This window comes from Gymnoscopelus microlampas, assembly GCF_963454915.1.
Source record: "Gymnoscopelus microlampas genome assembly, chromosome: 20".
Classification (NCBI taxonomy): domain Eukaryota; kingdom Metazoa; phylum Chordata; class Actinopteri; order Myctophiformes; family Myctophidae; genus Gymnoscopelus; species Gymnoscopelus microlampas.
In genome coordinates this window covers 35652623-35670892 of record NC_139957.1, presented here as the reverse complement: position 1 = coordinate 35670892, position 18270 = coordinate 35652623, and the positions used below count along the sequence as shown (strand labels likewise).

At 43.9% G+C, this 18270-nt stretch overlaps 1 protein-coding gene across 3 annotated transcripts in view; it reads right to left on the bottom strand.

The window, feature by feature from the left end:
• LOC311035917 (uncharacterized protein) overlaps positions 1-18270 on the bottom strand; it is a 43032-nt gene that overhangs the window by 20712 nt on the left and 4050 nt on the right. For 2 of the 3 annotated variants that reach the window (XR_014599807.1, XM_084044412.1), the window contains exon 2: positions 7041-7371. Coding sequence is in view for 2 of the 3 variants with exons in the window: in XM_084044412.1 (XP_083900538.1) it covers positions 7041-7347 (307 nt within the window). In the remaining variant the exon portion in view is untranslated. The remainder of the gene's footprint in view (positions 1-7040; positions 7372-18270) is intronic. The other variant, XM_084044413.1, reaches the window with a different exon arrangement.

Sequence of the window (18270 nt, the reverse complement as noted above, 5' to 3'; positions counted from 1 at the left end):
AGTTCATTTGGGAGCATAAAGACGGTGTGCGGATCTTTTCCTCTCTCCACTGTTGTCTGTGTGATCCAGCACCCGTCGAAATATTGTTGGATGTGTGTGCACCTCTTGGACTGCAATTGTTGCTATCAATAAAACAGTATAAATTCCTATACCTAGTCCTACCTCGCCCTCGACCCCATTCTCGACCAATATAAACTGCACCCAGTCACAGCGAGCCTTCCATGACGACCAACCACTGTTGTGAATGACTTTCAGGTGAGTGAGTAATTAGGTCACATGATCCGTCGCCGGGGGACGTCACAAATCCCCCTCGAAGCAGCACGACGTGTCGCTCCCCGACAAGAACAGATCTACAAGCTAAGCTTAGCTTGGAGATCTGTTCTTGCCGGCAAATCGGCACCGTCGTGCGACAAGAGTGTAGCGTCGGGTACGCAAGGAGGACACGGCAGAGATGGGACAGGCCCGTTTGATCATCATGCCAGCATGCAGGAAAGTGAAACACTATCAGTCCGACAATGAAACCTGTTCGCCTGCACTGTTCGCCTTGCTTATTGTGTGATCATCATCCCAGTTGCAATCGAGCTTATCCATTCTCTGTCCCGCCCAGACACACACACACACACACACACACACACACACACACACCTACTGTGCACACACACACACACACCCTGGTATTATGAAACAACGTCTCAAACTGGCAGAGTATGGCACGACATGCTTCGCTGATAGCATAGACAAGAAATCCAGATGATAAAGTGGATTTAGGCCTGAAAAGTCACAGTGCTCAAAGAGTTCAGCTGGAGTTGGGCTGAAGCAACTCTCCAACCAAATATACACTTCTTGGACTTTGCCCAGTCTGGAACAACCGATGCATTGTTGTCACGGAAGACGGAACCCTTTTAAACAACTAGGGCAAAGACATTGACAAATGGGGTCCAACCCTGATGTGCAACCAGATGTACGCAGAACGCACACATAATATTATGTGTGCATTCTGCATATTACACACACGTGCGCGCACACACACACACACACACACACACACACACACACACACACACACACACACACACACACACACACACACACACACACACACACACACACACACACACTCCTATCTCTACTTCCCTCTGAGAAATAGTTTTATAGAGCTTAGGAATGTGAGGAATCTCAGAGGTCCAGGTGCCAGGTTAGAAACCGTATCACTTTATCCTTCTGCCCTTCGACTTTCTCTCTGTTCCTCCACCGGTGTTCTGGTGCCATTCGCTGAACCCATAGCCCAAACAACCCATGTAAGATTGACCACTTTCAACCTGCCGTCCTTATTTTGGGCATGTCATTAGACGGACAATTTTCCAAACTTATCCATAGTTGTCAAACGCTTCCATAAACACGAAATAGCACATCTACGAGCTCACACCGTGTCACGATGCTACGCGTTGTGAGCTCATAGATCTGCTATTTTCGTTGTTCATCGTACTGTATAATGAAATAGGACAGGATATGAGATGACTCTAGGCATCATGTAGTATCAACTACACCTAGAGCACTCCTGGGGAATGCATGCAAACAACGCAAACAACAATATTCACGTTCACACAAACACACGTACATAGAGCCACCTGCTTTAGAAATTTGCACGCTAATGGAAGTGAAATAGCATGCAAAGACACATGCACATACCAGGGCCGGCCCGGGGCATTATACTACTGTACTTTAAGTGCCCGCTTAGGACCCTGCGGCCACCAGGGGGCCCCCACATCAGACATACCATTTTTAAAAATAATAAAATTTTGCTTAGGGCCATAAAAAGGCTTGGTCAGGCTCTCACGCACGCAGGAGAGCACGCACACACACACACACACACACACACACACACACACACACACACACACACACACACACACACACACACACACACACACACACACACACACACACACACACACACACACACACACACACACACACACACACACACACACACACACACACACACACACACAGTTAGTCTCATGGTGTCACCAGTTCATGTTATCTGGGAGGACGTGTCTATGCAGTAATAATGGACCGGTGTGCACTAAAATCCTCAGTGTCCATTTAACTCTGGAACAAAGTGGACCAATTTGGGTCAATATTTACACTCTCCGGGTTAAATGAACACTGAGGATTTTAGTTCAGAAAAGGTTCAGTAGGTCAGGGTTCATCCCGGCAGACCTGCTAGTGGTCAAACTTTATGGTCCAAACTTTACCAAAACATATTACATAGTAACATTTCTCAGTGATAATTCATACATTTGTAACTCAGGGAATGTACAAATGTAGCCAAATGGACCTGTAATTTGTACCCTCTCTAGAGTTAAATTAACACTGAGGATATAACCGTGTACCATATCTTAACAGCAAGTTAAGATAAAGTACAAGCATGGAAGGAACAGTTAACTACACACTGTCATCCCTTAACAGGACAACAAATACTTCAGCAGATAAGGTTCTCTGACTCCTATCTGTTAATAACAGGCCTCTTTGTTCATTATGTGATTGAAGACCAAAGCATTAGCAGTACATGAATAGACACACACACGCACGTGCTTGCAAACACACACACACACACACACACACACACACACACACACACACACACACACACACACACACACACACACACACACACACACACACACACACACACACACACACACACACACACACACACACACACACACACACACACACACACACACACACACACTATAACCAGCGTTTGATCGTCCATGGGTATCTGTCTAATCTCATTGAGGAGGAGGAGCAGTGTGAGAAGAAGTTTGGGTCAAGAGAGGAACAAAACCCCTTGTTCCTCCTTGCTGTAGCGCTCCTCTGGCACGGCCTGTAATTAACAGGCACTCTGCCAAGCGCTCTCCCATACCAGGCATGCGGTGGGCAATAGGGCCCCTTGGCATCGACGCAAATCCCTATCAGGATAAGCTTGTTTGCTTCCATGGGACTGGAGGGGAGGTATTCTCTGTTCTATCTGAGGTTTTCTGCACTTATGGAGCGTGTAGATATTTTACTGTTGATGTTCAGTACACACTGTCCACACAGTAACTACTGTTTGCCCGTTTTACTGGTGAGAGATTGTGCATTATCTATTTATGTTCGGTCCATCCAAGTGAGTCAGGTCAGTCCCTAATCCATACTAGGCCTTCAAGTTTATACAATATATATGCCGTTTTCATTAGTGATAGAATGCACATACCTATGCCTCTATTTCTATCTACTAGTGGCCTACACTATGCACACTACTACACTATGGGCCAGGACAGATCTTAAGTCGTCTTTATACTATATTCTTATTATATTCTTACCCACTTTTTACTAGTGTTACTACTTATTCTGTACTTGTTCTCTACCCTGACCTGTGTCTCCGTTTCATCCTTACTGTGGTGCTGCTATGGCAACAGACATTCCCTCAGCATCAATAAAGGTTGGTCTGTCTGTCTGTCTGTCTGTCTGTCTGTCTGTCTGTCTGTCTGTCTGTCTGTCTAGCTATCTATCTAGATTTATACAGCCTGATGTACAGTTAATTTCTCTGGTTATCCGACATAGTGTCTGTGTTCTGCGAGGTTCTTGTCAGGTGCCAACTGTCTGCTTGCCACACAACAAGTTCATCGCTGAGGGCTCAGTAGTTGTATACGCCTGGCACATAAATCATGCATAATAGCACCATGCTTCCTGCCCCATGGCGATATCAATAACCCACAGGCCTGTTCATTCACTGGAGATTCATCGTTCACATTACTACCTGTTGTTTTCAGATTCGTTTAGCCTTACTATTCTGCCTCAGCAGAACAAACGTGACATGTGTTGTACACCGGTGTGCACTGATTTGAGTCAGTTTGCCATGTATGGAGATCAAGGAGGAGAAGGGACGGTGACCTCTATGCTGCCCTTGCCAGGGGAGAAATGCCTTATCTGTCTGCACTGTTTACTTTCCCTAACAAACGTCTCAGCAGCACACTGTTCACATAACCAAAAGAGGCACCGTACATCTCGTCTGTACATACAAGTGATTCTCTATTACAGTGTGTGTGTGTGTGTGTGTGTGTGTGTGTGTGTGTGTGTGTGTGTGTGTGTGTGTGTGTAATGTATGATAGCTGATGTCTGTGTGAGATGATGCATTTCTAAGCGTTTTCATCAAGTATGAAGTATGCAAAACTTTTCAAAACATTTCAAAACATTTGTGCTCTCAGTGAGTCCTTGGTTCGATTCTCGGCAGGCCGGACCATTTGCTGTATGTCATTCCCCTACTCTCTCTTCACTACTACCGTCAAAATAAAGGCTTACACTGGCCAAAAATAATGACAATAATTCTTCTTATTATTATTTCTTTTTTTCAAAGAACTTTGTCACATAATTGTAAGCTTTTATATCTGTTATTTTCACTATTTGTCGTCCAACGAAGTACATAGGGCTTAAGTATGTGTACTGTATATATTACATACTGTATATATTAATTATTACTCATGCGAGCATGTTGTGACTGTGTGAGTGTAAACGTAGATGGATCCCAGTGGAATTCCCCCAAACACATTCACATGTGAACAAACTGCTGTGGCTTTCTTCTTGGAGACCAGGAGTAGCAACCGGGAGGAGTGTGGACTCTGACGTTGGTCAAACAGTTAGCCAAGTCTACAGTACATCCACACGAATACGTTTGAATTAAAAAATGCATAACTTTTACCACGTTTACGCCGCAGGCTAGCATCCACACTATGTTTCCGAACCCTGTACAAGAAGACTGTACAAGAAGACTGTACAAGTCATGCACTCCCTGACAAAATCCCAGCCAATCGTTCTGTTGTGTTCTTGCATGGGGCGAAGGCTTGATGGGTCACGCTAACATAATTAACATGTACAGTCAGGCTCTGAATCAAAACAAATGTGCTTGTCTGGTCAGTGTGTGTGTGTGTGTGTGTGTGTGTGTGTGTGTGTGTGTGTGTGTGTGTGTGTGTGTGTGTGTGTGTGTGTGTGTGTGTGTGTGTGTGTGTGTGTGTGTGTGTGTGTGTGTTCAGATCAGTGTTGTATATGAGCCAAGGGTGTGATTTCATATTTGTTGTGAGAATATGGAAGCAAAGTTTGTGTTCACAGCTTAGATACACACAAAAAGTTCTGTTACAGAGCACCCTGAGAAAACAGGGAGCTGGTATTGTTCAACTTTGCACGCACGCAGACGCACACACGTACACACACACACACACACACACACACACACACACACACACACACACACACACACACACACACACACACACACACACACACACATTTGCAAGCTCCAACAAGATCTGTCTGGCACAACTCATAGGCGAGAAGAGAAAAAAAAGGTCATGTGAGTGTGTGGATTAGGTCCTGTATGTTCAAACATCTGTGTGGGTGATATGGTATGAGTTTAAGTATAGGGTTGTGTGCGCGTTTGTGTATTTGCATAACCCCCCCCCCCCCCCTCCAGCACATGTGTGGTGCCCACTGCCCTTCCCATGTGGATGGTAGTCTCATCCTATGTGTAACCTGAACTGAAGACCAGCTCGGTGCTAGTCGTAGGATCACAGACAGAAACAGGACAGACGAAGGGAGATTTCCTCATAGCAAACAATGGCTGCTGAAGGTCAGGGGTCAGCCTGTGAGTCAAAGTCTGTTCAAATAGTCCTCCAGTGAACAAACTTACATTCATGCCTGGAAGCCAAGAAGCAGGATATTCACCTTGGTTTCAGCAGTGTACTGTGACTGGATTTGTGTTATAAACGTTTCTTTAACCACTTTTACCCTGCGTCCCTATTTTGGGGCATGGCATTTTAGGTGAAGAGTTATTGTCAAAAAATGATGAAAACTGTAAGACGTTGTCAACATGAGCAAAAATAGCAGATCTACAAGCTCACGACGTGTAGATCGGCTATTTACGCTCATTTTGAAAAAGTTTTTCAAAGTACAAAATGAGGATTAAGTGGTCAAATAAAATGTAAAAGATTCGGTGTAATGATATGAAAATCGGAAAAACTAATGAAATTCCATTTTAAGTAATTTTAAAAGTTTGTACCTTCTCTATGACTGAAGTGATTGTTAGGCAATAAGTCAGCTGAATCAAATGTTGAAATAGGCTGCACCTACTGTAAGTGACATCATTTTCTTCTGTTTATACACAGTGAACCGTTGACATCCAGAGCATATTACTTTCCATGATAGTTATTATGCTTAGTAGATATAATGCGTGGCCCTCTCTTAAAGCTGTAATCCATAACTTATTTGAATTCATACAATTTTATTTTAACCAAACTGCGTGGTAGATAGAGATAGATCTTTATTGATCAATAAGGATAAAGTAGTAGAGTTGTATTAACACGCTGGAGTATTATAATACGATGTGATTGGAGGCGGTCTCCCTACACTTCCATTGAGAAATTTTGACCCTGATGTCAGGTAGGACACTTACTAGTAGAATATTTCCCCCGGCCAAGGAAGGATTCCCTGTTGCTTGTTGCCGAGTGTTACAGATGCAATTGGCTCTCTCCGTCAGGACTGGAGATATAAAACTTACAGACTGCAGCTTTAAATGAGAGTTAACCCATTTAGACCCGAGGCCGATTCTACAAATGCCTTCTAAATCAGTAGTCCTCACACTGGCGCGGCACAAAGTAAAAATGTTTTTTAAAATAATAATAAGAAAGGAATGGTTTGGGACTCGATTTCACAAGATTCCAAAGAACTGCTGCCAAACTCTGCCAATCATGGCAGCATTCAATCAAATCGTCCTATCTAATCTGTAAAGATTCCTGGCCAAACTCACTGTATATACAGTACTAGAGGGTTCGGGCCTGCGTATATACAATATGTACAGTATGTTCTCTGGAGGCTCAACCACAGAACAATGGAGACGTGTGTAAACACCCATAAGAGACAGATTGGATCATGTACAACATGGTACAGTTAGAGGTTGGTTCACACTTCCTCTCAGGTTTCCTGTCGGGGGGGGGTCTTACCATGGCTGTTGCTCTGTGGGTGGGCCTGCTTGCCCGCCAGCTTTCCTGCCCTCTGCGTTCCTTTGTGCCCAGCGGGGGGTGATGGTGCGTCCAGGGCCAGGTCCAGCCCCGGGCCCAGGCCGAGGCTCTGCCCGTTGGCGCCGACGTCCTTTTTCTTCTTGCCCTTCAGCCAGCCGAACGCCCGTCCCAGGGACTTGCTGCGCTTCTTCTTGCGGCCCGCTTTGCTGAGCCTCTCCTGGGCGAAGACATCGACCACATCCTGGGGAATTAGATCCCCCTTACCCCCCAGGGAGTCCCGGTTTGACATCGCACGTAAAAGAGGACCTGCGCCCTTGAAACAGAGAGAGAGAGAGAGAGAGAGAGAGAGAGAGAGAGAGAGAGAGAGAGAGAGAGAGAGAGAGAGAGAGAGAGAGAGAGAGAGAGAGAGAGAGAGAGAGAGAGAGAGGGGGGTACAGATGGGGAAGTGAAAGGAGAAAAGTAATTGTGAAATAGAAATCCAAATATAACCATTGTGCACACAGTAAAATAAAAAGAGAGAGAGAGAGAGATTTTGAACAATTGGCCAACATAGGAACGCCAAGGTTAAAGTGGTTAAATTATCACTCACAGTATTTAATCACCACCATTAAAATAAATGCACTCAATGGAGGCTAATCACCACATGGACACTTTAATGTAGTTGTGAAGAAAAAGGAGAAAAAAAGCACAAGCTGCACCAAACTTTCAGTGTAACTATGGCAAAATCTTTGTTTTTCCAGACCTCTCTGTTCTGTGTGTGTGTGTGTGTGTGTGTGTGTGTGTGTGTGTGTGTGTGTGTGTGTGTGTGTGTGTGTGTGTGTGTGAGAGCCCACACACCCAGCCTACACAAAACCCCCTCCAGCCTCTCCACCAAACTCCAGTGTTCTGCAGAGAACTGGCACAGTTCCCTTCATTCCACAACATGGAGTCATAATTCACAAAGCCCCACCCGGAGTTTCATACACTTTCACACACACACACACACACACACACACACACACACACACACACACACACACACACACACACACACACACACACACACACACACACACACACACACACACACACACACACACACACACACACACACACACACACACACACACACACACACACACACAGCATACAGAAAATAAACATACTGTACACACATGTACTGTACACTGAGATATTTTAACCATATGGCCTCCATTCATTTTCACAAATATCTTTCCTGCCTCTGTCTTTCTTCATCTTGCATTCATTGTCTTGCTTTTTCGCCCTCATCTCAATGATCTCACTGCGTTCTCTCTTTCTCTCTCTCTCTCTCTCTCTCTCTGCTTACTCCACCCAGCCGAACTCCCCTGCTCCGAGGCAGGTTTCCCAACCTCGCTGCTGGGGACATGAAGCTTACACAGCGCTCCTTCCAGCTGAGTGCTTTATGAGCTGCTTATCTTCACATCACAAGCCAAGAAGAGGGAACGAGCCCTTCAGAGTTGAGAGGATGACGAGGTGAGGCCAGTAAACGGGCAGATGGGAGAGCTTGCAATGGGAGTGGAACGAGGGAGAGAGTGAGAGAGAGAGGGAGGGAGGGAGGGAGAGATGGAGGGGGAGAGAGAATATCCCTCCCAATTGCTTGGAGGTGCTCTGGTGGAGGATTCCCGACGTGCTGACGTGCACAAGTACGGGCAAACCTCTCTTTTAGTGAACGCCTTGGTCGAGGAACCCAACGAACACGGCTTCCAGTAACACAGAGTCACCAGGAACAGATCCTTGCATACCCCCAGCCAATGCTTACAAGCCGAACCGCACCACAAAAACCCAAAGCCCACGTCTCCTCAGAATTACAGATCTCTCTAATGAGACTTTTCCCCGATGGCTTCTCATTATCAGAGCTCTACTTAACATAAGGAGGGATCCGGGAGTTGACAGGGGCGGGATCTGGTCTGGATCTGTCACACAGAGCATTTTATAGGCAGATGTGTTCCTTCCTGAGCCAGAAGACCCTTGCGTGCATGCACACACAGACACACACACACACGCTCACCCGGATCGTAAATCAGCTCTTTTATCAGTCGGATCTCTGCTTGAAAATGTCAGCGTCTCACCGCTAGAATCTGCAAGCTTTTAATGCAGGGGACATAGGGAATGTCATCCATAGCCAAGACAGTGGCCAGCACCATACACACATGCAAGATGAGCCTGCAGCCTGGAGTTGAACTTGGGTTTTTGGCTTCCCAAAGAAGCCCCTGTCAGGGGTCACAGCCTGGTGAGAAGGTCTCTGGGAGAAAGCAAAAAGTGCTTGAGGACTTCCCCGAAAGATCATTCGTGGGAGCTTTTGAAATGGCTTGTAATAAACTCGACATAGCTCTGTCAAAATGCGTTCCTCACTGCGGTGCATCTGAAGAAAGTGACGTGTTGCTGCTAGAAGTGAAAGGCTAGCCTGACTCCAGACTGGTCATCTATCTGCCTACTGCAGGGAAAAGTACCATCCCCTCTCATCTCCCAGAACTAAGCCCTGTGTTTCTCCTCCAGAAAATTACAGTCATTTGTGCATGAGTAAGATCCATGCATCTGTACTGGCTGTGGCTGACAATTTGCAGACGCCCTCCTTGGGAAGAGGGGGCTGGCGTATTCGTTTATAGACCAGGGATGGCTAGTTGGGAGAGAGCTAACCCCCCCCCCTCCCTTCCATGTTATTTCCACCAAAACAGTGTAACAGTGATGCTGCTGAGCTCCCTGGGACATCAGTGAGAGGAAGGCCACCCACTTGACTGCTGAGAGGTCCAGTCACAAGGAGGTGACTCACACCCATCGGCGTCATGGTTACGGACGGCAACCAGCAATTTCTGGTTTTGTAAACTGTTGATACGAATTTACCAGGGGTGACGCACACAATGGAGTTGTCCCTTTACAAATCTTGCTTGCTCTAAAACCGTCAGCGCTTTGATCGTTGTTACGGTTTACTCAAGTAAACATCAGAGCTCTTAGGCCAATTTGAGCGGTCCTGTTACTATAGTGACCCTCTCTCACACACATACAAGGAACCTTGCACACAGACAAATGCTTTCCAAACAACCTTAAAGCTCCCCAGCCTTTGACAAAATTACAGAGTTGCTTCATTGGCACAGTAATTACTTTACGCATAACCACACCTCTCAATTTGTGAATGTTGATACACAAACATTCTACATGATGCAAAAGGAGGCTTTAACAGGCGATCCCCCTGAGACCATTACAGATGGACAGCCATTGATCTCCCGACTGAGAACACCTACCCTCGTGGCCGAGACGCCAAGATCTATTGTATTACGAAGAAGAAAAATAAACCTGTATACAGCATTATGGAGCCATGTGGATAAACCTTTCACAAGCACATTCATAGACACAGAAGTTGTGTTTATACATGCATGCCCCCCCCCCCCACACACACACACACACACACAAGTCCCCACTGGCCTTCCACTGTGGTTTTCCAGCCCAGCCCCAATCCTGCTGGAGCCGGCATGTGTTTTAACATGCTGTTTACTTATCCCTCACAAAAGACATGAGACTTTGACATTGGACTCACTGGAGGTACCATTCTGTACAGCAAACCTCAATGCCATCAATAACTACAATAGCAACGACGACAACAGTAGTGGCTGTAGCGTACACACACACAGTGACAGGACGTATTCTGTGGCAGACGGTATAACCAGCGCAGACATTTTCAGATCAGGTCCTTTTGACAGCTATACTGCATTAGGGCGGGCCATACTTTTTTTTTTTTGAAAATCAAAAAAGAGGGGTGTTCAAATGACAGATTTTGGCATGTAGAACACAAATCTGAAGAAATTTTTCAATTCTGATAAATCTAACCTACATCAATTTGCAGTTAATTATTGTACATGTTTTGATTAATATGCGATTTTCTTCTAGAAGAAAAAAATATTTTGGGAGGCTTTTATAAAGAATTCCTGTTAAAAATAACAGATGTTGGCATGTAAAACACAAATCTGAAGAAATTTTCCAATTCTGATAAACCTAACCTACATCAATTTGCAATTGATTATTGTCCATTTCTTTGATTAATTAGCGATTTTCTTCTGGAAGACAGAACTTAAGATGGGAGGCTTTTTACAAAGAATTCCTGTTCAAATAACAGCTGTTTGTGTGTAAAACACAAATCTGAAGAAATGTTTCAATTCTGATAAACCTAACCTACATACATTTGCAGTTGATTATTGTATATGTTTTATTAATTTGTGATTAATTCGCTCAGGCCAACTGCAGCAATAGCAACTGCGGCTCTGATTGAATCATCACAGAAGACACCTTATGAAAAGTGATTGATAAAAACAAGGTCAAGATAGCACAGGAGAAGTTGATAAGAGAGCTGGGGATGAATTTGAGGAGAAGTGCAGGAAGGAGGGGGGGGCGTGTGAGTCCTGCATCCTCTTTGATGGACGGATTGACCTGACCAATGTAATGATGGAAGCTGAGGGCAGTGACCAATCTTTTCCTGCAAAGATGAGGGAAGAACATAGTGTTGTCAGTGAGCCTGGCAGCAACTATATGTTCCATTTTACCCCAGAAACAGCAACTAAAGAGGAGTCACATGCAGTGCAGATTGCTAAGGTCCTTTATGCTTGGCTGAGAGAGAAAGGTTTTCATAAGACCTTGTGGGCCATTGGAGGAGACTCAACAAATGTCAACAGTGGTGTAAAAGCTGGAGTAATGAGGAAGCTGGAGCTGCACATGGGCAGAACCCTGGTCTGGTTGGTGTGCAACTTACACACTGGTGAACTGCCCCTCCGCTGGCTCATTGTTGAACTTGAAGGTCCTACTCTGTCAACAAATGATCTGGACCAATACTAAAGCTCCTTGATTCAGCTACAGAGTTGGATATCAATCCAAAATGTACCAGTATCTTTGATGGCCCTTCACTGATCAAGCTGCCTTACAAGGTCATTCAAGATCTCTTGACTGATCAACACTATGGCTATCAAATTGTTTGTGCAGTCGGAGACAGAGTGGTTCCTGCAAGGCTGGATCTGTTGGATATTGGGCCAGTAAACCACAGCCGCTGGCTCACCACAGCAAACAGACTTCTCAGGCTCTGGGTGTCAAAGCATGGACTGAGAGGAAAGAATCAGAAAAATCTGCAGTTCATTGTGGAATACATCATATGAGTGTATTATCCATGTTGGTTCAATGTGAAGGTCAAGGAAACCTGGATTGAAGGGCCTAGGCACATCCTGTTTCAGCTGGACTGCCTGAAGTCCCAGAGGAAGTAGGCACTGGACATTGTGATGCCAACTGTTAGAAGATCTGCTTGGTATGCCCATAATGAAGCCACCCTCCAAACACTGCTGAGTGCAAAGGATCAGAAGGAGAGGATTGAGGGGGTGGAGAGAATCCTGGCCATCAGGGGAGAAGGAGACCCAGACACTCAGCTGGGGGACTCCTCTGTAAGAACTATAAGGACAACTGAGTTCAATTATGATGCTTCCAGCATTGGTGGATTGATTAGCTGGTCAAAAGGTGTGTCACAGTGTCAGAGCCACCTCTCACCTGCATACTAAACACATCGGATATGAAGAACTTCATTGTCATCCCATGAAGGTGCCCAACTGGCCCTGCCACACTCAGAGCATTGAGAGGGTTGCCAAAATGGTGACTGAGGCTTCTTCTACATACTTCTCTAAGGAAAAGAGGGATGGAGGGATCAGGACTCAGGAGACCAGCAGGAGACTGATGTCTAAGGCAAATCGTCAAAGCAGGACTTGTACAACCTAGCAAAGTTCAGGAAGTGATAATTGATCTTCATAATTGTATCCAGTGATATACATGCACTTCCATTATGAATAAATATGTAAGTTTGATTTGGCTTTGTCAATATAAATTATTTTCCTTATATCTTTTAATATCCTAAAATTAGGTTAAAAAGGGCAAAATTAGCCATTTTGAAGTACAAAATGATGTAGGTTAGAGTTATTCCACCTAAAAAAGAATGTTACATTTGAATTCCCCATATAAAAACACATCATTTAGACACCCCACATGTTAGGATTTCCTTTGGATTTTAATATCTTATAAATGAGTTAGAACGGGTACAATTAGCGATTTAAAAATGCAAATTGATGTAGGTAAGAGTTGTCCTATCCAAAAAATAATGTCATATTTGAACTCTCCATCAAAAAACACATAAAATAGACACCCCTCTTTTTTGGATTTCCTTAATATTCATTTTGGCACCTGAGTATGGCCCGCCCTAATACTGCATGTCATAGAGCTGGAGGGCATAAATTCCAGAGGAAATCTGGATCTCCAGTTTTATACAGAGGGGTTCAGCAGCGTTAAAGCAAACGCAAAACACAAACACCTGCCTCGCCTCAAGCAAAGCACAGTAGCACAGGTTACTGTACATGTCAAACGAGTGCACAAAATGCTAGGATAATATACCTCAAATCTCCCTGCTGTTCTGGGCTCTGCTGTACCTTTTATGTCCAGATTTATTGTTGCAAGTAAGTCTGTCCTCGTCTGAAGGAATTCTTTGTGGACCAGTAGGTCAAAGGAATTAGACCAATCGATTAGTTGATTTAATCAACAAATCTGTGAAATTGTGTTTGCTTCATACACTCATGCAGAGAACATTCTAATGTTGATTTGATTACTAGCTGTTATAGACTGGCAGAATTAAAGGGTTATATCTAGAGTTTACAAGAGATGTACATGGAAAAAAATAAAACATAAAAATTAGACCCCCTCGAAAACTAACTAAGTCAACTAAGACCAAAGTGTCCGACAAATCGATTAAGGGGACAGCCATAATTGCAACTGCACGCAAGTGAAAAGAACTTGTGAACGATTTCATGTTATCTAGAAAGTGATTTGGGCCTACACTGCCAAACCACATCTGGGTCAAATAAGTACAGCAAATACTTCCCATTTTAAACAGTTTGGAATAGATGGGTGGTGTTTTTCCAATTAGGTCAATTCACATACAATAGTAGGACCATTATATGAGTTTTTAGTCGTGTTAAAGTGACTGTCAAATAGTATTGTCCTTTGAGACAAATGCAACTGACAAGCTAAAAAGCAGGCTAAAATCATAAAAGGTATTGGCAAATATTGTTTAGTTTAGGCTAAAGTCAGGGCTAAACTTCCCAACAACCCCATGCTGAACTTTTGAACAGAGAAGCCCTCTTTCAAATCATACCCAAGTTTCTCCTAAGAAACTCACACCATAACCTCTCCATTCAGACCTAAAGACTATCTTATCTAGGCGGACAAACAAATATGAACAATGTGAATGCGGTTGGTAGGAAAGAAGAGGTTGGGACTCTAGGAACAGGAGCCATGGCTGCTATGACTCAGAGGAGGAAGTAGAACCATGGGATTAAATCAAACACAACGATACAGACACACAGCTTTGTTTGAGTCTATTCACGTTTACATTTAGCTGCAGGGTTTAACGTGGCTGTAAGTGTGGAAGGATACGATTCTAAATGTTGATTTTTATAATGGGACAAAATAGCAGTAAAAACAAAACAACTATATGCTGTACATAAAATTCCCAGTTAAAAAGGGGTGCATTTCTCCTTTCCGACATGTCGCCTTTCCGACGTTGACGAACCCTATACCTAACCCTAACCCTAACCCTAACCGCACGCGGAAGCCACTAGTCGGAGTGGTGAGATGTCGGTATGGAGAGTGAACACCGTTAAAAAGACGTGAGACTTTTGAATTTGAGTTTAAAAGTCAAAATGCTGATGTTAACCAACACAAATGTTGACATAATCATAGATGCAGCTGGGGGCTGGAGGCATGAATAACACTTTGGGTGTGTTAGCATGGACAGCTCTTGTACAGTTAACCACTCTTAAACCCTACATACTTATTTGACTGGGGTACCGCAGGGTCTGTACTTTGAGCTGGTGATGCGCAGGTCGCTGCTGCTATGACAACTTAATTTCCTTTGCGGAATCAATCAAGATCTGGATAGATCTATTACCTGAGGCTGCATGTACCTTTATTTTCTCAGGTAAACACAGCAGAAGGTAACAGCATTCATTTGCGGGTTCATTTCATTAAGGTCTCCATGTGCTAGCATGGACAGCACCTGTACAGTTAACTTCACGCAACTAACGTGATTGGCTTCAGCTGTGTCCTATGGCATTACTACAAAATGTCTGCTGTGCACAAGGTCTCTGCATCTGCAAGTCAGTAAATGACAACTTACCCTAGTGTTTGTCAGAGCTGGCTTTACCGTACCTGTAGGCATCAATCAGGGCGTTGCCCGTCTTCCCTGGGCACTATTTAACAAAGGAGAGTACTGCTACTCACTAACATACTTAACAAGAAACCATGTCTGGACTAGAACACACCACACACACACACACACACACACACACACACACACACACACACACACACACACACACACACACACACACACACACACACACACACACACACACACACACACAGTGTGTGTCAGAAGGTGAGGCCATCACAGGGAAAACTGGAATGACTCAATTCCATGTCTTTAGTAGGACTGTCAGTCTATGGAATGCGCCAAGATGTTAAGACAGTGATACATTTTCAACACAAAAGGCTAGCGCCTGACCTGTAACTTCTTACTGCACCCGGGAACAATTTGAAGAAGAGCCCCCCCAACCCAAAAAAAAGTGTCAGTCATCGGTGGCTGAGAGCGTCGTTCTAAAAACCCATTACAAGAAGCAAAGGAAACAAGGAAGTTATTGCTCTCTCCAGTCCAATCCTGTTAGGCAGGATAATAGTACGGGGATGTTTCAAATTATGTTGCATTTATTATTTTAATAAATCACAGGATATGAATGATGACACACAAACAGCTTGGTGTGAAAAACAGAGCCATAAAGACAGACTTTAAGGGGAGATCATTGCACATGCCCAGGAGCTGGTTTCGTACCAACATGTCAGCATTATAAATATACAGTAGCGAAGTAGCTGGTCTGAAAGACAATCCCTTACTGACATTATGTGGTCCCTTTGTTTGCTGTTGGAAGGATCCAGTTGCAGAAAAACACTGTGTGGATATAATGATAGAGATAAAAAATAAACGCTAACACTGTGTAAGATAATGATGACATGAATGAGCCAAAATATCATGGAGCTAAACTCAGACGAGGTCCGTCCAGCAGACTCATGGAGACTATTTTGTGTGTGTGTGTGTGTGTGTGTGTGTGTGTGTGTGTGTGTGTGTGTGTGTGCGCGCGTGCCTGCGTGCGTGCGTGAGTGTTACCATGCAGGTCTCCGAGGAGAGATAGATTAGTGCATGTAATCATGCTTTTGAGCCTGATTTAATGTCAAAAATGGTAGATCTACAAGCTCACAACGCTTCACAGTACTTTGTGAGATTGTAGGTCGGTTATTTTCAGTGCATGGCGCTGGCGCACAACCTCATAAATCAGGCTTTGGTCCACTGTAAGCTTATATATACACACCATCACACGACGGTGTGTGATCTTAAAGCTAACCAGCTAGCTTGAAGATCAGATCTTTGTGGGCAAAGCAACACCGTGGTACTAGGGAGAATAGATCAGGCAGTGGCCATGCAGCAGCTTGTCTGGTAAGAACACGGGCAGCATTCCTGAAAGATTGATAATTACTGCATGAGGAACTCTTCTCTCCCAATCTTTACCCATTAAGACCGGGGAAAGCATCCGTGTCATTTTTTAGATTTCTTTGGGTATTAAAAAAATAGCAGATATAGCAGATAGATCTGCTATTTTTGAAAAAACGTGAAAATGTGTGCAAATCTTTGAATATACAGTATATATATTTTTAAAGCAAACATTTGTAACTCAAATCTTATTGCTTCTGGGGATTCTACAAATGATTTCTAAATCATTTTTTTGAAAAATAGCAGATCTACAAGCTCATAGTATGAGCTTGTGCCTTGTGTATCTGCTATTTTTTAATAGCCAAAGAAATCTTAAAATGACACAGATGCGTTCCCGGATTGAATGGGTTAACTCTGACAGTATACAGTTTACTGTCAGAGTTACAGACTTGTAACGGTCAATTTAGAACCCCCTCAAGGAACCCTGAGAGTCCCTGGACCACAGTTTGAGAACCACTGGTCTACGAAAACAAAAGAATAAAACATAATAGCAGGGGCGTGTGAGAGAGTCATTGTAAGATAACATTTTAATATGTGCTGCTAATGCACCGGTCAAGGTTATTGTTCATTGTGTATTTCAACAGAGAGTGACTAATGTGCTCCTTCTCCCAAGACTTGGTTTGTCCAAATTGTTACTGAAACCCAAAAGCCGTTCCTTGATTCATAATAATGATGGTAGTAACGCATTTCATTTGTATACCGCCATTAGCTAATACATCTGTTGTAACTGATTGAGAACTATTAAATTAAAAATCCACTCAAGAGTGCCATGATGGGCTCCATAGGCTCATTGAACCAATTAAAACAAATAATAAATCAACAGAGCAGTGACGTGATACACAAACAAACACACATACACATGCTGGCATTTACAATACATCAGTTCTGGGCGTAACAATCGTTGAACAGCTAGCTAGCCTACTTTACCTAAAGTGAAAGCGCCAGAAGAACAGAGGGTCCCTGCATTCTACAGACAGTAAAATGGTGGAACCAACCACTCTCTAAAAGCTGTTGAGATTCCAACATTGTTTGCTGTGCTTCTCCTGGGGTTGCCAAGGGGTCTCTAAGCCAGGACTCCAGTCTCTAAGGAGCCAAAGAACGTGATCCTGATGGGTCAGTCAGAAGACAGGGGAAGCTTTTTTTGGTAGCAAGTCACAGAGTAACAGTGGAGGCAAACACAGCTGGACGGTGGGGTTTAAAAATACACACGCTGGCATCTCCGAGTCTCTTTTCTCCCCTAAAGTCAAAACAAAACCTCCGAGGCCTGCTTGAAATAACACACTTTGACTCAAACGCTCACTTAACCCCATGTAGAGACATGGTCACAGTAGGCTGGGTCCTACGGTCAAATGTAATGTAGCCTACTGTAGAATTGTCTGTGCATAAAGCTCTACGCTACTGAAATAGTACTGATGTGAAACAAGAACATAAAAAAAATCACTCGAATGCGACATAACCACTTTCAACGTCCTTATAGTGGGCATGTCATTATAGACGTAAACTTAAAACATATAGTGAAAAAAAATAGCCAATATAGAAACTCACAATGCGTCATATCAATCGGCTATTTTGGCTAGA